At 40.7% G+C, this 19,741-nt stretch overlaps 2 protein-coding genes across 5 annotated transcripts in view; one reads left to right on the top strand and one right to left on the bottom strand.

The window, feature by feature from the left end:
• Positions 1-15,909, top strand: part of LOC134865760 (dipeptidyl aminopeptidase-like protein 6) — an 84,358-nt gene extending 68,449 nt beyond the window's left edge. For all 4 annotated transcript variants that reach the window (XM_063885460.1, XM_063885458.1, XM_063885461.1 and 1 more), the window contains 19 exons: positions 3,169-3,289; positions 7,072-7,226; positions 7,751-7,848; positions 8,320-8,446; positions 9,141-9,179; positions 9,318-9,425; positions 9,501-9,592; positions 9,682-9,729; positions 9,813-9,925; positions 10,628-10,675; positions 10,804-10,902; positions 11,010-11,079; positions 12,786-12,980; positions 13,061-13,115; positions 13,238-13,340; positions 13,435-13,490; positions 13,604-13,676; positions 13,771-13,844; positions 14,648-15,909. In XM_063885460.1, coding sequence (XP_063741530.1) covers positions 3,169-3,289; positions 7,072-7,226; positions 7,751-7,848; positions 8,320-8,446; positions 9,141-9,179; positions 9,318-9,425; positions 9,501-9,592; positions 9,682-9,729; positions 9,813-9,925; positions 10,628-10,675; positions 10,804-10,902; positions 11,010-11,079; positions 12,786-12,980; positions 13,061-13,115; positions 13,238-13,340; positions 13,435-13,490; positions 13,604-13,676; positions 13,771-13,844; positions 14,648-14,794 — 1,821 coding nt within the window. In that variant the 3' untranslated portion in view covers positions 14,795-15,909. The remainder of the gene's footprint in view (positions 1-3,168; positions 3,290-7,071; positions 7,227-7,750; positions 7,849-8,319; positions 8,447-9,140; positions 9,180-9,317; positions 9,426-9,500; positions 9,593-9,681; positions 9,730-9,812; positions 9,926-10,627; positions 10,676-10,803; positions 10,903-11,009; positions 11,080-12,785; positions 12,981-13,060; positions 13,116-13,237; positions 13,341-13,434; positions 13,491-13,603; positions 13,677-13,770; positions 13,845-14,647) is intronic.
• Positions 15,910-16,604: 695 nt separating this feature from the next.
• The window catches only part of arhgap21b (Rho GTPase activating protein 21b), a 35,588-nt gene continuing 32,451 nt past the window's right edge, over positions 16,605-19,741 (bottom strand). The window contains 1 exon segment of the mRNA XM_063885457.1: positions 16,605-19,726. Coding sequence (XP_063741527.1) covers positions 18,164-19,726 — 1,563 coding nt within the window. The 3' untranslated portion in view covers positions 16,605-18,163.

Raw genomic sequence — 19,741 nt, 5'->3', positions numbered from 1 at the left:
GAAGTGATTTATGGTTTTTCACAGTTGAACAGACAATAGTTGTGGCGATAAGAGGTTTATGTGCACTGTAATGACCATTTTAAGGATTTCCGGGCTGAGCTCTCCTTGCTTTGACCTCCATCAATGTCACTGGGAAGCAACACCATTTTACCTTCATAACTTGGAGACAATACATGAGCTGGTGCGAGCCACAGTGGCAGATGGCCTCGATGTGGCACAATCCATTGCTTGGACAGTCTGGGATTGCGGGCGGGGGGGAGCCCACACATGGCACAAACTTGAGTGTGTGTGTGTGTTTGCAACCATCTACATTCATTTTGTGAAATGCACCATTTGATTGGTCTCTTCAATTTGGTTTTATTGCAGTTCTTATTTGCATTTCAATCATTAATTTCCTGAGTAAGCTTTGAAAAAGTGCTGAACTAGTTATATAATAAAGTTTCTAAATTATTAGCCAGAAATCTTTGGATTATAAAACATCTATAACCAAAAGGTGAATGTGTGTATTTGGATTTACTTTCATCTCTGACCACATTCATAACAAGGAATTCAGGTCAATTTACGTGAATGGTTCAAACTAATATAAATTGAATAATAGCAGCAGTACATTCTTCATGAATTCAATTAAACGTCATTTTAAGTCTTAATTAATTTCATTATAACATGTGATTCTTCTGACCAAAGTAGAAATCTGTATAATCATATGACCTCTGAGACACACATTTTAAGGATTCAAATTTCTGAAAAAGGTCCAAAATATACTATACCACTATATTTGTGAACACATTTTCAAATCTTTACATGTTCAGTGGAATTGGCTTGGATCTGAGTGCCTCAGATCGGTAAGAGATATGGTAATGTGAAAAAACTAATAGGTTATTAGTTTTAGTCTTTTGATGCAATGTGTTGACAGTAAGTAAAACATGGCAGATGAATCCTTTGAAGAGCTTAAAAGTGCCATTGACCCATGCACCTGCTTATCTGTTGTTTTATTTTCTCTCCTGCTGCCTACGCTTTTTTTTACCCTGTTGAATTCAAATTAGTTTCTGTTTGGATTGCAGGGCTCCGACAACAGCCCCAAGTTTCATCAGCTATTACCTCGAAGACTTCTCTCCATAATTGCTCTTATGAATCATTTGCTTAAATTACAGATACATCGCTGGGAGAAAATATTCACATTTCAAGTGTGGGGTGAGACTTTGTCGGCTGAGGGAAGAAGGCAGAGTAATTTGGTATGGTGTTAGTATACCTGATTGTTTTTTTGCCTTGCTGCTACTGTAGCTCCGCGTTTCATTTAATGAACAGCTGAGGTCATGCGAGAAAAAAACGAGATGAGTTCTCGTCTTTTGTTTTTGTCCGACCTGGCAACATTTCCTTTTTTTTCTCCCTACACTTTAAAAAAAAGGATTTTTCAAGTTTGTTCGACTTGGAGTAATTTATAATCAGGTGAGTGCTTCATCAGCACATAAAGGCGTGTTTGTGGCAGTAATGCTGTGTGCAGTGAAGCATCAGATGTACAGTGAGAGGAGCAGGGAGATGAATCCAGCGACAGTCGCCTCATTAAGCTGCCAGCAATTACTCCACCATGACAGAGCAATCAGTGAGGCTGGTCAACACACACACACACACACACACACAGACACACACACACACACACACACACACACACACACACACACACACACACACACACACACACACACACACACACACACACACACACACACACACACACTGAAACAAAGGTAACATTAACACAAAGGAAAAGGGTGCAACAAGGAAGTGGATTTTGGAAAAAAAAATGAAGCCTAATGAAAATACCACTTGAAAAAAATGCAATATTTCACAACTGAAAACACACACTCATCTGAACACACACTCACACTCAAATAGAAACCCTGCTTTGTGAGCTTCACAGGTATCTTTGATGTTGCTACTTTCATCTCACCCCTCTTGAACATTGAAAAGTAATTGAATGAGGGAAGAGTTGCCCTTGCTTTTTCAGAGTTCATTCAGCATCATTTACGTCTAAACGCTATAACGGGTTCTGCCTTTAACATGGAGACAAAACGTTTCTCTTTCAACCATTTGGTGCTAATAATGTGTAATCAGGTTTTGAGGCAGCTTTGTTGAAGACATAGTTATCGATAATGAATACGTTCTGTTTTCTGTACTGTTTTGTGTAACTTAACTGTGTGACTGTTGGGTGTAACTTATTGAAAGCTGTCTATGACTTCCTGTCTGCTTTGCAGCATTTGCCAACGACCATCTTCCTTTGCTTTACACAGCGCTGCATTGATCTGTTTTTCTCAGATATTGATCCCACAATATACAACTTACATTTTCTCAACAGCAGCCATAGATCAGAGCCAAAGCATGTCTTTCTCGTTTTTGATTCTTGTGCCGGGCTTAGATATATCTGAAAAGGTTTCGGCTGACAGCCTAGCCACACCAACATGGCCTGTCTTTCAGATAACAATCAATCCCACATTCATCTCCTTTATGCTGGCACCAGATGAAGCAGTGGAAACACTGGAGGGGATTGACAGAGGTTTTTTTTAAGTGTCACATACTTATCTGCCAACAGTGTGTCCTAATTCCTGCAGGCGATGCCATCTTTGCGGCTTAAATTCGAGGCCTAACCCGCAGCTTAGATCCGCTGTCGCCCACCCTCAGGAGACAGCATGATGTCTGGATAAACACAGGGGAAAGTGTGTGTGTGTGTGTGTGTGTGTGTGTGTGTGTGTGTGTGTGTGTGTGTGTGTGTGTGTGTGTGTGTGTGTGTGTGTGTGTGTGTGTGTGTGTGTGTGTGTGTGTGTGTGTCAGTAGGGCCTCTTTCATACTGCGTTTGAGAGGAATCCTGCTCCGGCAGTAATGATGCAAATATCCCTTAATACAGCGCTTAAGGCAGGTGTTGTCTGAGACTGTATTAGCTTGTAAGTGTCATTGAGTGGGTGTTCATCTGGATTAAGATAAAGTCCTTATGTGCCACATGTGGGTTTAGCGTAAAGGCTCATACAGTATTGTAGATGGAAAATTGTGAGACGCATGGATTACTTCCACCTTTGCAGCTCAGGAAATACAATTTTAGGTTACAGCAATACATATAATGACTTTTGGCTATATACAGTGAAACAGAGACTAATGTTGGTCCTTCTTTTTGTCCAGATCTTCATATTTGAAAACAATATCTACTACAGATCAACAGTAGATAACCGAGCGATCCGCCTGGTTTCCACGGGTAAAGAGGGAGTTGTCTTCAACGGCCTTGCGGACTGGCTGTATGAGGGTAAGACAACGACAAGCCCCAAAAAACACTACCAAGCCCATAAATGATATTACATGAATCTTTTCCATGATGCAAAAAATGTACTTTCTGCAAGAGTACGAGTTTCTGTCACTTTCTGAATCGACTAAACTGATGTAAGTTTAACAGTACATTGCCAAAGATATATATAAGGAATGGCTGAGCTCCAAACTTGCATGTGAACATTTCAAATCATTAACTAGCTTTTGTATGACTTTTCTCTCCAGATTTTGGAGCCTGAAATTGACTATGAGGTTGGATTTTGAATGATGTGGCCAGGCTTGTAGTAGCCATTGCAAGTAGGGTGGGGTGAACATTTGAGAGCACAAGATTGCCTGAGGTATCGTTTTTAATGCAGTAGCATTACTTTACTAGTATAATATATACATTTTAACTTGATTTGGAAAATATGTTAAAATTAGCATCAATTTGGAGTTGTTTCACAAGTCCATTATTAACTCTGCTGCAGCCTTGTTTGAGGGAAATATCTGGAGCTTTAGATTTTGAATTCTCCACCATGTTCAACAGCTAGCTGCTAGCTTTGCTGTTTGGTGCTTGATCTGATAGGAAATTCAGAATAAAGGGAGGATTTCATTGTGGGTTTGTACATTTCAAACATACATGTGAGCATTGTTAAACTAAAGATATTCATTCCAGACTTTTTAATGGACCAGGCTTTGGTCTGGTGTGTCCACATGCTTTAGTACATATGTTGTATTTAGCCATCTACATTTAGAAACACATTTTGACTCAGTGTTGTGACACCTGCCCCCCACCCGGAGGCGTGTTGTGAGTTTTCTGTTCATGATTCAATTTGAAAGAGCACAGCTGGCTACGTTTCAGTGCCCCTCCCTCTCTAGGCTTCCCGTAGCTTGTCTTTCTGTTCTGGCAGTTTTAATTAATTCATGTCTGCAGCGCTGCAATCTCAATAAGCAGATGTTCAAAAGCTGGCAAACTTGTAAATTAATATGAGTCGTTTTCTGATTACTGCATATGTGAGACTGACATTGCAATTACATAACACTCGAATATAGCTTGGTTCACAAGGCGCTGCCATGTTTCAGAAGATTTCTCACTGTGCAGTCATTTATAAAGTTTATACGTTTCTTATTTAAAGTGAGGACTTATTTTTCTGACACTATTGAAATGATTCATGTTGGGTTTATTCAGAGGGTTGTTTTGGATAATGATTGCAGTGTAGTTGTGTAATGTAATTGCATATTATATTGAAAGAAACTCAGTTACACTGCAAGAGCTGCTTCAGGGGCTACTCTAATAGGGTTTTTCATTAATGGGATTATTTCTTTGTTGTGGGAACATAACATGACATGAAAATAAGTTTATTTTCAATGCTCAAGGGAACCTAAGTATGTTTATGTGTTGTGATTCATGGATTGGTCAGGGTTTAATAGACTGTCTCACAAAAGAGGAAATCACATAGGTGTAATACAGTAGGTTTGTCTGAAAAGGGTTCAAGATGAGGCTTCTTCCGGTAATTCTGCAGTCACGAGTTCCTTAACCCTGAGGGAAATAATGTACTATAGCTCACTGAGCTTATAAACCTCTAAAAGGAATTCCTTTAACGGTCCCCTATTATACTCTTTTTCAACAATGTATTATAGGTCTCGGATATATACAAAACATGTCTATGTAATGTTTGGCTTGAAATACAGAACGGTTCATGAATTGTAGCATGCCATATACCCCTCTGTTTCAGCCCTGTTCCAGAAGTGCTGATTCTATGTCTGTAGCTTGAAATGTAAACGGGCTGCCCCCCTCCCCATGCCCCTCTGCAAGATGTTTGGTTGAAAAAACCACAATGGTGCTTTAGGAGGAGATTAAGGTGATAAGGTGGGCGGGTGTTACGTTGGTTGGTTATTGGCACAACCAAAATGTGACCAAAATGTTATCAGCTAACTTTCAGACAGGTTTTTATATAAATGGATCAGGACAAAGATAGAGAGAATCTTTGTTCCTTAAACTTTCTGAATCTCTTTACACAGAGGGGGCACATATTTATGTATAAAAGACATGAAAGAGTGGATTTTGCATAAAAGGTGACCTTTAAATTTCCACATAATGCCATAAAACCTTTACATGTGACTGAAAGGGACTTTTATACATTATGAATGAGCTTTTTGTTTAGTTCATTGAAGGTACAGTATACCATGCAGATCTTTTTGTAATAACTCACATATAATGTGTCATCTGCAATGATACATCAAATGAAATACTTTAGATGCTGGATGGTCTTGAGTAACAGCCTTTCACCTTTTTCTGACACATTCCTACAGTAACAAAAATGTTAAATAAAGTCCTATGGGTTTGAACAATGCTGAAAATAATAAATATCTTTGGGTCTTTGATCACATTTAATTAGTATACCTCAGTAGTCACAAAAACGCATCAACGTGTGAGAGCTCTAACTTTGATCAAAATATTAATGACAGGGAAGTCAGGGGATTAACGTTGGGATGATTTTTGTTATGGTTCCTGTAGAGCAGTAGGTTGGGGGAGATGAAAGAAATTGACTTTAATACGAAAGCAACCCCTGACTGAAAGTGTCTGATGGCAAAAAACACACAACCATCTCATCTTTTTAAAGCTTTTTAAGGTTACAGTAAATCTTGTTACAGGAAATATTCCTCTTTTTTGTCTTTTATGGATGCAGATTGAGTCCTTTGTTTGATGGTAAATGTCCTTAAAAAGCACTGTTTTTGTAAGAGCAGCTTGCCAGGAGTCTTATTAAGTGCTCTGACCTTCATAAAATAATGGATTAAATAGATGCTATGTTTTGCTGAGTTTCAGAGAACATTTAGTTGGCAAATGTATTTTGGGCACAGGCCTTGAATATCCTGATGCACTCAAACAAATAGTCACCCAAAAAAAGGTTTCGAAATACATCACTGACGAGTGTCCTTTTCGCCGTCTGACCATGTTACAGCAGACTTCACCCTTTCCATTTGTAATGTCAAAAAAAAATATATAGCCTCATGACATCAATGATAATAAAATGATGAACTCGATTGAGATTGAGCTGATCAATTTTTGCCAATAAAAAGACAGTTTGAATCTCCTTATGTAGGCACAGTCATTTGTACTGTAAGTGCTTTTCATAGAGCTCTGCTGCCCCCTGCTGGATGAGAATCACTCACCAGGAAGCTGCTAAAAAGTATTAAGGGAGGATCAAGGACAAAATAGTATGATGTGAGAAGGAATACTCAATTTTTGTCTTTTTCATTCTTCTCAATTCATTTTCAGTAGAAATTCCCAGGCATCAACTCTACATTAAAAATACGTATCTACTGTAATGCACATTTCTGGTTTCTGTTTTTGAAACTGTCAAAAGAATAATATGAGTAATTGGTTTATTCTTCCTCAGTGCACAGGGTCTGGGAACAATAAATCATCAGGGATATCTGTATAATTCAACCCGTGTCTGTTTAACAGTATCATATTGGAAATGTCTTAATCAGTGTCAGAATATAATAAGTACACCAGCTAACAGTATGGCTGCAAATTCAGCTAGACACATTTTACATGTGAAACATTGCATTTTAGGGGCGTGGTATTGTTGCTTTTGTTGTTGTTTGTTGACCGTTGTGTCAGGAGGTAAACATAATGAAATGGATTTTAACAATGATTTGACTTTCCAGCCTGGTCTTTAGAAAACTTCATTTTATTTTGTTCCACATCTCACTTGTTTTATGGTTCTCATTTGAATGCATGCTTCACAGTGTGTGTCTGATCTGGTTGTTTTACAGAGGAGATCCTGCAGACAAACATAGCCCACTGGTGGTCTCCAGACGGGCTTCGTCTGGCCTACATGACCATCAATGACACACTGGTGCCAAAGATGGAAGTTCCCTTCTTCACAGGATCGCCGTACCCCGGCACCTTGGAGTATCACTACCCAAAGGCAGGTCTACAGCCACAATCTCACACTCATTCTTTCTTAACAGCTTCAATAAATGCAGTGAAATGCATTTTTCTGAAAAATATTCCCCAAAATGTAATTTAAATAAAATAAATGAAGACACAAAATAACTTCATAAATAGCAGGTGCCAATATAAGAAAATCCAACTGCTACATATTGTTAATTATTATAGCGAGTGTGTTTTAACAGCCGTCAGTTTTTTTGACATCGCTGGTTAACTGTATTTTAGAGAAGATGGCGGCTACCTCTGTGACCTGAATGTATGCTAACAAGTTCCCCGTATCAATGTACAAGGTGAAGATACGTGTGCACAACTGGTTTCCGTTGTCCAAAGCCAGAAACAAAAGTCAGTAATTAGAGGTTTAAATATTCACGTTGTTGTTGTTATGCATAAGGGACTTTGATGGATAGAACATGTTTAACTCTGAAGACAACGGAAAGACAATTCATCAGTGTCTTCAAGTGAAATCCAGTCTGACCTATCTGGTTTCCTGTTGGCCTGCAGGCTGGGGAGGAGAACCCTGTAGTGCACCTGTCAGTGGTGAGCCTCAATGGGCCCCTGCACACCGTGGTGATGAAGAAACCTGATGACCCCCGCATCGGGTGAGTGACAGCACAACGGTGCCTCATTGTGTCTGAAGTAACAAGCACCAAAAATAGCCCTGGAGCATTTTCCTAAAGGGGATAGTTCACACCAAAATCGAAACATGTTTTTTCCTTTACCTGTAGGGCTAGTTAGCTTCTCTGGCATATAATGGATCTATATAGCATTATTTTGGAGAAACGTTATCATTATTTATTCATTTTCACTTATTGTTTGTTATTTAATTCGCTATTTTTGGGTCACTTAATAGAATGAGTTGTCAATCAAACTGTATTATCAATACTATGTAAACTAAAAGAAAGTAAACACCTATACGGACGATATTCCGAAACTTACACCAAACATATCTAGATTGATAAATAGAAATACTGGTAAAGGAAAAATATGTATTTGTGATTCTGGGATGAACTGCCCATTAAAGCAGGTTAAGACAGAGGTTGGATATGCATCCTCACTTTCTTGTTTTCCAGGAGGGAATATTATATCACCATGGTGAAATGGGCCACCAGCACTAAACTGGCTGTCAACTGGCTGAACAGAGGCCAGAACAACTCCATCCTGACATTGTGCGAGGCTACCACTGGAGTCTGCATTAAGGTGAAGCCTTCTGCAAAATGTTCTTAACAAAGTGTGAAATCTGCTGCCAGTGTGTATTTTGTGTAAAGGATAAATGTGGCGACGTTTTTTGAGCTGTCAACGAATCCCACAAGATAACCAAAACAGACAATATATTTAAGCCGGCTAACAAACATGTGAAGCTAGAGTCTGACATAGCTTATTCCTTTGTACCCAGACATTTATTGTTGCCATTTATTGCACACCTAAATGAGAAACAACACTGCACTGCTTGACATGTTCCTTTCATTACAGTGAATATGGGCACTGTGGTTCATTTTGAGTCAATATCATAAACACTGTTCTGCTGCGGAACCCAAATAACAGAAAATAATCCCTAACAAATACTGTTTAGTCTTTCTTTGTAAACGTTTCTAAAGATTGCCGGTCCCAGCGGATTTGGAAAATTATTTAACTTTTCTGTTGTGGATATTCTGTTTTTAATATGAATGATTCAATATTTCAGGGAAATACTTCTATCAGTTTAGTGTTTAAAATGCTCTTTCTTCGTAGAGTATGTCTCAAAATATCAAACTATTTGATTCATTTTATCTTCTATAAGTCGGAACAGGCTTAAGGCTGAGTACATTAATATAACAATATCTGTAATTCGTGTGTAAACTGGATTCAGAAAAATGTCTTCCTCCTCACTCTTGCTGTTTGGTTTGTTATACAGAAACATGAGGATGAGAGTGAGAGCTGGTTGCACAGACAGGTGAGTGATGGAATCACTATTCCTCTGTTGTGTAGTTTTAACATTGTGTGTCTGAGGTTGAGTAAGTAAACAGGAAATACAAAAGCCCTGCAGGCATCTTTTGGGACCCATACAGATGTTTTTCCATCCTCTCCACAGAATGAAGCTCCGCTCTTCTCCCACGATGGACACAAATTCTTCTTCATCAGAGCGATCCCTCAGGGTGGGAGAGGAAAGTTTTTCCACATCTCTATGTCCACCTCTATGGTAATTAAATCCCCGTATAATATCTGTGTTGAAGGTTTGGTACAGTGTGTTTAACGGCCCCTTACTGTCTTCTAGCCTAACACTAGCACAGACATACTTCAGTCTCTGACCTCTGGAGACTGGGACGTCACCAGCATCCTGGCCTACAATCATGAAAGGAACCTCATGTAAGACATTTGGATGTTGTTCAAACAGCCAGTGCTGCAGAATCTGGGGGTTTTCTGTTATTTGATGCTCATGTTCTGGTGTTTTCCAGATACTTTCTGAGCACAGAAGACGACCCCAAACGACGGCACTTGTACAGGTCAGATGTTCTTACTGCTAGTGAGTGCTTCTGTGTTTTTCTCAATGTGCTGTTAATGATACTCACTCAGTGCAATCCCACAGTGCTGACACAATCCCTCCATTCAACCGCTGCTGCCTATCCTGTGACTTCAATTGCGGCTATGTGGACGTTTCATTCAGCCACAACATGCGGTACTTCTTACTGAACTGTAAAGGTGAGAATCCTTGACCTTGAATCTCTTGAGTGAAGGCTGTTTTTATAACTGCAGTCTGAGAGCGTTTTACATTGCAGCACTCCTGAGAATGAGAGTCTGCAGAGAGCCATATTCAGTAAAAAGCGTAACTGAATAAGAGCTCCTCGTCAGGTTGAGAGCTTATATCGAACTAGACATTAGCAGATAAAACCAAACCACTGCGGGATCCCTCTGATCAGCCACAGAAATAGATGTATTGTCTGACTGCATGCCAACAGTCATGGGAGCCGCTGATAGAGACTGTCTTTTTACTGTTTGTCATAAGAAAATAGACTTTGTCATTGTTTAGTATATATTCCTTGGACATACGCTGTCATTATTTTAGGTTTTCTGCCCTTGTGGCTTCATCACAGGGGTACAACATTGCCTTTTTTATGGAAGCTCATTTGTTCAGGAGGCTAACTCCAGAGAGTGCCAGTGGCTTTTATTTATTAATTGGATCTTTGGAGAGCAGCTCAATTGTGAAATAATAAGCCATTTCCTCATGGGATGGAAGTAGATTATTAACTGCAGAAGCTGTTTAACATGAGACAGGGTTTTCGTTGCTGGGTTTCAGAGGCTTGATTACATTTGTGATGCACGCATTTGAGCGTTTTGTTACATTTAAATTACCTTCTATTATTGTATTCCTGTTAACAGTTTTTCCCTAATTGTTCCATGTAGGTCCAAATATTCCCAGCGTGGCTATCTATAGGACTGAGGATAAACAGAGTGAGTGTTGTCCTCCAACTTCCCCACGCTCAGCACACTGTTTTGAATTGTATAATTGTTTTGAGTCATGAATAGATCTGTCATAGAAAGATTTTAACAAAGGACATTTTTAATCCGCTTAACTACAGAGGTGTTTGACGTGGAGACAAACGAGAGACTAAACAACACTTACAACCAAATGCAGATGCCCAGAGTGGAGTACAAGGACATCAAAATAGACGACTACTGTATGTAGTCATGCTTAATAAGCAAATACACAATAACTATGTGTACATCCTGATGAAATAACAGCCACTCGTCTTGTAATCCAGAAACCATGTCTTATCTCCTGTAGGTCTGGAAATGCAGATCCTGAAGCCAGCTGGATTTGTAGAAACAGCCCATTACCCCTTACTGCTGCTAGTGTAAGTATGAATGCGCCTGCTGTTTTTATCACAAAGACATCTCTGTGAAACAGTGCAAAGAACATTATCAACTGAGTTACATTCATAATTGTTCAATAGGATACTGCAGCACTTTAATATTTCAATAATTAATTGGGGAATCACAGGAGAGTCATTAAAGGACAGAATCATTTCAAAAGTGTGGATATCAAGAGTTTCAGTTCCTTTTTGGTGTCAAAATCTGGATCATACATTTCCCAAAATGCTTTAGAGCCTTCCTGGATTTAGAAGGCATCTATTAAGCTACTGCCCGCAGTTTGTAATGCAGCCTTTCTGTCAATTATCTTTGATTCTTTGATCTATGGCAGTGCTCAGCCAGTAGGGACTTGGACTGAGACCGGTTCAAGTCCCCAAACCGACCTTAAAATGGAGTGTGGACAGCTACTTCAGGTCACCTCCTGGGACCTGCCAAAGTGCCCTTGAGCAAGGCATCGGATACTAGGATGGGTTTCATCCTCCGATTCTTCTTCTTGAACATATTGCAATTCTTTAGGCCTCAATGTGAAGTTAAGCTGCTCCTCAACATATTTAGACTTTGTTTGTTTGTAAAGCTTTGAAATTGTTGCTTGACAGAAATATACCAAATTGATTTATCATTTACTAAAATAATTTGCCAATTACTTACCAAACTCAACTAACCCCACAATACGGTGTTGTATTAAAACATAATTTAATATGAACTAGTATATCCTGCACTATATACTGCATCATGAACATTGTAATACGAAATAGGTTGATAAGGTTGTGGTGTATTGCATTGCATTACACAGCAAGGTCATTCTTATATTTCCTTGTAGCTGTTGTGTTTCCCTTATACCTATTTGTGCTGTTTTCATTTGATGGAAAACCCTCTATTTGTCTGGTTATGAGACCAAGGATACTAAGATAAAATGTGTGTAAGACTTTTAACCCCTCTCTTGCGTTCGGTCATAACCACCTTTCCATACTATTTTCCGTCAAAATTGACTGGTGTGTTTTGCATAGTGATAACTCTTGAAGCCCTTATCCAATTTTAATGGTTGACCTCTCATTTGAATAGCCAAAGCAAGTAGAATCAAGGGGTGGCAGACAGAATGACACCATGGGTGATTTTGTGTTGTAATTTTGCAGTTAGTTCAAAGATAGTGTTTACTTTACATTACTATATTATAAAAAAGCTTGCCATGTAGGCTGTGTTTACTGGAGATGGAAAGGCTTTAGTTAGTGTTGTAGCTAAGATTATTCCCGTTCCAATAATGAATGGGATGTATTCATTTGATACAAGCAAGCCAGTGTTTCATTGTGTTGTTTCAACTACAGTATATGATCCGGACCCACCAGTGGGCCCATCAACTTCATTCAGAGTGTGTGTGTGTGTGTGTGTGTGTGTGTGTGTGTGTGTGTGTGTGTGTGTGTGTGTGTGTGTGTGTGTGTGTGTGTGTGTGTGTGTGTGTGTGTGTGTGTGTGTGTGTGTGTGTGTGTGTGTTTCTTATCGAAAACATCATAGGTGTGTCACTGTTGAACAAATCACTCAACATGAAAAACACAATATTTATGATAAAAAACAAAGTCACTCGGTCAGATTTGACCCGAAACGCAAGAGAAAGGTTAAGAAGGTTTACATTTCATCTGTGAGAAATGTGTCTAATTGTGTTTAAATGACCAACCTGGCTGTGGTGTTGGCACAGGGACGGGACGCCCGGCGGGCAGATGGTGTCGGAGCAGTTCCAGGTGGACTGGGCCACGGTTCTGGTCAGCAGCTTCAGCACCATCGTCATCCGCTTCGACGGCCACGGCAGCGGCTTCCAGGGCACTAACCTGCTGCACAAAGTCGAGAGGAAACTGGGAACACTGCAGGAAATAGACCAGATGGAAGCACTCAGGTTCAGACTTCTGCTTTCACTGCAAGCATGAATGACTTCCCAAAATATTGCAAGTTTTACCAGTTTTCTTTCACTTTTAGGATCATATCCAAAGAGGCTTATATTGATAAGAGTCGAATGGGAGTTTATGGAAAGGTACAAACACACCACAAAGAGGCTCCTGAGATACAGCAACAGGCTCACACCATATATTATTATTATCCTATCGTAATAATTCATTAGACTTCCTGATTTGTTCCTCCCCTACCTTTGTTCAGGCTTATGGAGGATATTTGGCCACGTTGCTTCTGAGCTCTGAGGAGTTTAACGAACTTAAGTGTGGAGCAGCAGTCTCCCCCATCACAGATTTCGAGCTTTATGGTATAACATATTTTTCTACCATGAATATGTTAAAAAGATGCTGAAAGCACAACAATTTCTCCTCACTCTGTTTTTCCTCTTCCTTCAATTGCAGCATCTGCATTCTCAGAACGATACCTCGGCTCTAAGACAGATTCACAAGTTTATACGGTAACGTTTTAATTTCTCCAAATCACACACCCAAGATGTTAAGCATTGAAGTATTAAGGGGCATTATGAAGATGTTGTGTATGATATGGTGGGTTTTCCCCTGTTTCCTTCAGAAGGCAAGTTTAGAACACAAAGCAGGCCCGCTCCTGCAGAAGCAGTACTTGATAATTCACCCAACAGCTGACGGTAACTACAATACTCCTCAATAATGCTGTTACTAAAACTGTTAAACTGTGATCACACCCTAAAGTGTTGTCTCCTCTCTCTTCTTCTACCACAGAAAAGGTTCACTTCCAGCACACAGCCAAGTTTATCAATCATTTAATCAGCAAGAAGGCCAATTACACTCTACAGGTGAGAAAACACAGGTTTTTTTTATGACATAATTATTCTCCAATGAAATGTTGTACTATGTACTACATTTTTTTACGACATATTTAAATAATATAAGATGAATTTGTTACATACTTTTTAAGACAAAATATACAGACTTTTGTAAGACATACTGTACTGTGAGTATTTTTATAACATACTTAAGTAAGGCTTTTCATGGCAAGACACCTACATATTCATTTTGGAGAAATAATTTGGACTTCAATGGCAAACTATACTAGCATACCTTTAAGGTATACCATGACCTATTCTTTTAATTTATACACATATACTAAATCAGTACTTTTTTGAAGAATACCATTATGGTTTTATGGCATTTGATGGCATACCATACTATAAACATTTGAATGACTTTTTTAAAATAACATTTTACACTGTTGCCCATTAAGTTGGAATAATTTTGTTTTCAAACACATTCCTCCTTTAATTGTGATTTAACTTTCACTGTAATAGGCTTTTAATGAGCTTCTGTAATAAAACTGTAAATATATTTTTTTGTATTATACTATGCTATAACATTTTTCATTTGAAAAGAAATATGTGATCCAATTCCTTTAAATTGTATAAATTGTTGTTTCCGGATATAGAAAGATGAGGTTATACTTCCCTCTCTTATTGTTGTCAATTGAAATGTTTCACTTTGGCCAGTTTTCTTGTATTTTACAAATTAAATGTCTAATAAATTAACAAAAATGTAATAAAAAATGAATAAGGAAAATAATGTATACCTCTATATAAATCCATCCCTTGGTATTTATTTACAGATCTACCCAGATGAGGGGCATTTCTTCCACAGTGATGGGACACAGCAGCACCTTGGCCAAGCCCTGGTCAACTTCTTCGAGGTGTGTTTCCGGGTGCCGGAGATACTGTTGGAGGAACAGCAGGAGGAGGAAGAGGACGACAGCTAAACTCCTCTGAAGAGGCCCTGGCCAGCTTTACAGCACAACATGTAAGAGATTGTTCAAACCCAGCCAACCCACATCACCTGCTGTCCAATCAAATTTAAGCTCTACTCTGAAGCACCTGCATGTGCAAAAAGGGGGCTCGACCTATAACCCCTCCCCTCACCCCGTGCTGGCTGCTGGTCAGAAAGACAGATCTCAGATGTGAACAGTCTTTGCTTTGGAATGTATGGACTGGTTTGCCCTCTAGTGGACAAATGGAGGATCAACATAACGTCCGGTGAGCAATGGGTCTCCCCATTGATCAGGCACATTAATCTGGCACTTTACTGCACAAAATATCCCGTGAAGAAAAACTGAGATTTAACTTTTGAAAGACTGCCAGTTTCATTAATCTTGCCAACCAATTTACTGATTATTGTGTTCATGAGTATAATTACTACTTGTTTCTCCGAATTTCTCTGTTCAGTGTCGTGTCTTTAAATGGATGTCTGGCTGCATCAGTCCGTAGTTGCTTTACCAAACGAGGGCAATGTTTTAACTTGCGTTGTACTCCAAAAACGTGTCTATACAGAAATGGTTATGAAATCATATTTTCCCTCCTTGTATATCTGAATTGAACTCTTGTTCTTTTAGTCGCTGTGCCTTACTGTGGGTGAAATGGTCATGTTAGGAGCCCACATGATACCGGAGTAAATATGGATAGGCCTTGTCTGAACTGCGGACTCAAAACCCGATGATTTGATGTTCCTCAAATAATAGCCAGTTATAAGCGAGGGAAGTTTAAATCACAAAGCATGGCACCGTTTTTATCTTAAAACATGGAGAGTACAAAATAGTTGTATGTCTGCTTGAAAGATGGTATTATACTGACAGAAGAGCATTTAGTTTGCAAACACAGTTCTTGATATTTACCTTCCAAACTGGTGAATTAACTATGCTGAGTTTTCCATATTCTGTGAGTTACTTTGACTTGTGTGTTAATTGGCTTGACTCTCAGCCCTGTCACTTGTTAGTATTGTCAGTGGTTTCTAGTCAGCTGATGTACAAAGTGTATAAATCTTTTATTGTTTAAGTCTTTGTTGTATGTGCAACTTGTATATAAAGCGTTTTGAAATGTATCCGAGTAGCTTTATTTGTATTTTATATGCAAGCCAACAACACGTGACTTAAACCTACGCCAGTATGCCCTGTTGTGTGTAGTATAAGTAGTTCAGTCACATTGAGGGCTGAGAAAGGGCAATTTAACTTTTATACCTGTAAGAAGAAGACTAGATACAATGAAGTTCATACAACATTGTGTGGTTTGTAATTCCAATTAAAAAAAACACTTGCTACAATGATGAAACTGAAACACTTCAGAGACATGTTCTGTATATATCCGAGACCTATAATATATCGTTGAAAATGAATATAATAGGGGACCTTTAATTCATGTTATTATTATTAAGTTGCTCCAATCCAATTGCTACTATTGGAGATAAGAATTAGATGAAGTTGCAGAATTTAGAGGGATGAAATATCGTGTCGTCCAGACTGCCCAGAATGAGCAAGCAGGAATGGGATCAGACTTCTGTCCCATCAGCTTAAAAAGTGACTAAACATGTTTTTCACTGCCTGAAAGTATAACTGCTTTAAGACATTGGATAAAGGTTCACTAAATGTTGCTCTTCGTCACTGACAAAAAGAAAAATACTAAATAATATAGCTATAAAGTAATCAAAATAGATTTTTTGGGGGGTCTTTTCTTTGCTTACAACACTCTTATGATTATTATCTACAATGTGGGGGGGGGGGGGACACATTCATGACCATCTGCCATCGACAAAATTTATTTCCAGTGTTTCAGGAGTCTGTCAGAACCCCTCTAACAATCAGAGGACACAGCGTTAGTACAAACAGTCCAGCACAATGAAGAGTTTCCTCATGCAGAGACGTCTTTCCTCAGAGAAGTACCAAACTGCCCACAACACCCAAACAGGCCTCATCAGCATCATCTTCATAATCATAATAATAATAATCATCATCATCATCATCATCATCATCATCATCATCATCGTCTCAAAATACTGAACTATAATCCTGCAATCTGATGGAAATGAAAAGTAAAGCAGCTAAAACATGGCATGTATATGTACATTTAAGTTACTTATTTTACAAGGAATATTTAAAATTCAAGTTCTGTTAAAATCAAAAAATGAAAAACAGGAGAGAAAAAAAAGAGGTATAAAACATGTTAAGACCAGAGTGGAATGCCTAAGTAATGGAAGATCGGCATTTCGTTACATAACCCTTAGAATGACAGAGTCGACAGTAAAATGTCATTCACAGTAACATCTTGGTGTATCTCAGCAAAGACAGTATGGCACCCTTAACAATTCATTGCGAGGCACTTCCTATTGTGAGAAAAAAACATGATTTTCTGATTCGAATACCCATTTTCTTTTGACTTTTTTCCCCCCTCTTTGCAATCCAGCCTCTAACAGATGTGTGAAGCACGAACACTTACAACACAGCATTACATTTGCATCAGAGGAATGTTGTTCACTGCTCTTTAAACCACAGAACTGGGATTAATAAGAACTCTATTTTCCGTTTGCATAAGTCCAGTGTCTCCTCGTCACCCCCGTACCTTTGGAGAGGCCCCTTTGACAGCAGTCCACACACACAAGGCTGTACCAAAAACACTTTTCAAGTACACAGAAAAATAGGAATATGTACGCTTTAGAGTGAAACATAAGCATCTAAAGCTTTTAGTCAGTATTACAGCAAGCACGTCTGTACATTCTTCATTTGGTTACCGAGAGACTCTGACGCCGAACATTGTAACTTTCTTTACACAAAAATAGTTCCTCTGCAAAACTAAAAACTCTTTTCACTACTTCCTATTCATTCTAAAAGTCAGTTTGTCCTTAAAGCCACTTAGCTAAACCTTTAAACAATCTTAACTCAAGTGTACCTATTCACACTTCCTTGCACAAACTTCACAGGCTCATTGTCTCACGAGCGACAGGTCCTCTCGATCTTCAGCATAACAGGGATTTGTTTTAGGACAGGTGTCCTCCTGCTGCGCCATCCCAAAGTCATTTGTCAACAAAAAAAAAAAAAAAGGATTTAAAAAAAAAGGTATAAACACCATTTTGTTTCATGCCTTATACATGAGCAAGGTCAACGATCCCTGTGTGCAGTAATTCTCTTTTCACAACCACACACAACAGTTAAACAAACAAACACACACACACACACACACACTCTGGACAATTTTGTACAACATGCTCATTCACTAACATTGGTCACACAACAGACATTATACTGTCAGACTCCCAAGTACGTACACATCTCACAGACGGAGCACACACACGCATCCGACACTGATCACAGGTACTGGTAGAACCGCGAGTGGACCACCTGGGAGTTTGTGAGTTTATGCGGGTGGGCGGTGGCCGAGAGGCTCAGATTTTTGCTCAGGGGAACGTCCCCGTTCAACACCTCAGCGGGACGATGTGGGAGTTCAGAGGAGGACGAGGCTCCGAGGTTTTGGGAGTTTGCTCTGCACAGCCCCCCCTGCTGATCGGAGAGGTCCAGGCTGACCTCGGGGTTGCTGGTGCGGTGGCGCTCACGCACAATCCAGTCTCTGATGGAGAAGTCCTGAGAGCTGCACTTGGGCTTCAGCTGGTCCACGGCCGACAGCTCCGAGCGCGAGCCAATGCCAACGTGCGACCAGCCTCCCAGAACGGACAGCTCTGCAAAGTCCCTCTGACCGCCCATGGTGTGTCTGCGCCTGATGTTCTTCTTCTTACTGCGGCCCTCAGGGGACCGGCTCCTCACGCTGCCCACGCCGAACATGTCGTCCACAGACATCCTCAGACGCACCTTCAGCCTGTCGGTGATCTTCAGCTTCCACGCCGGCTCTGCCTTGTCTAACTCGCTCCGAGACGAGGAGCTGAGGCTGCCTGTGGAGCAGCCTTTGCCCGGCATCATCACACACGACAGCCTGTTGGACTCCTTATCGCTCCAGGCTCTGTCCAGCGAAGACTCGCTGACAGTTTTCTGCTGAGCGGATTTCTTTCTGGAGAGCGTGTCGCACTCGATGAGTCTGTGGGAGGGGAGCGGTCGAGGAGCTTCCTGCGGTTCTTGGTGGTCTGATCTTCCGACAGTGAACACCGACAGGTCACTTTCGCTGTCCGTCTCCATGGCTCTCCCCTCGCTGATGAGCTCACTCCTCTCGTCGTCGGCGTCGTCTCCGCCCCGGCTTTCGGCCACGGACTGCACCTCTGGACTTAGGGTGCTGAGCTCCGCTCCCGTCAGGAACGTCATGGAGGAGGTTGTGGAGTAATCTGAGGTGATGGAGCAGACCTCCGCTCCAAGCCCGCTGGGGCAAGCTTCCGGACCCAGAGCGGCCGCCTTTCCTCGCCTCATCCTGGGCACTGACGCCTGCGAGCTGGTACTGTTCATCGTTCCGAGGTCGGACACCGTGTCATCGTAGTTGGAAGGCGGGTCCGACAGAGAGGACTGGTGAGCCATCGGCATGCGATAGCTGAGGTTCGGGGAATCGGGGGGTGAGGCGTAGGGGGAGCTGCTTTGAAGGGTGGAGGAAACCTGTTTTGGAGGCAGGGAGGGAGAGGGCTGCGATATCCGGCGGCTCGAGGGGGATTCTTTCACGTTGCTTTTGTCCAGCTGTTCCTCTGAGCTGCTCCGGAGCTTCTCCTTCACACTGGCTTCATCCGTCTCCTCCTCCTCCGTCCGGCTGCCAGGGGACCAGAGAGGCTGCTGCTGGCTCTCCCCCGGGAGCTCCTTCTTGGGGAACACAGCGTCCAGGTCGTCGTCTGAACTGCTGAACTGAGCTTTTTCCTTGGGCTTCTTGCGTTTGCGGTTGGCGAAGAAGGAGGAGCGCAGCATCTCTTTGCTACACTGATCCTTCCCTGACCCCCACAAGCCCTGCTGACACAGAAA

Source organism: Eleginops maclovinus, chromosome 6, assembly GCF_036324505.1.
Source record: "Eleginops maclovinus isolate JMC-PN-2008 ecotype Puerto Natales chromosome 6, JC_Emac_rtc_rv5, whole genome shotgun sequence".
Lineage (NCBI taxonomy): Eukaryota > Metazoa > Chordata > Actinopteri > Perciformes > Eleginopidae > Eleginops > Eleginops maclovinus.
The sequence above is the reverse complement of the archived record's forward strand: the minus strand, read 5'-3'. Positions and strand labels throughout refer to the sequence as shown.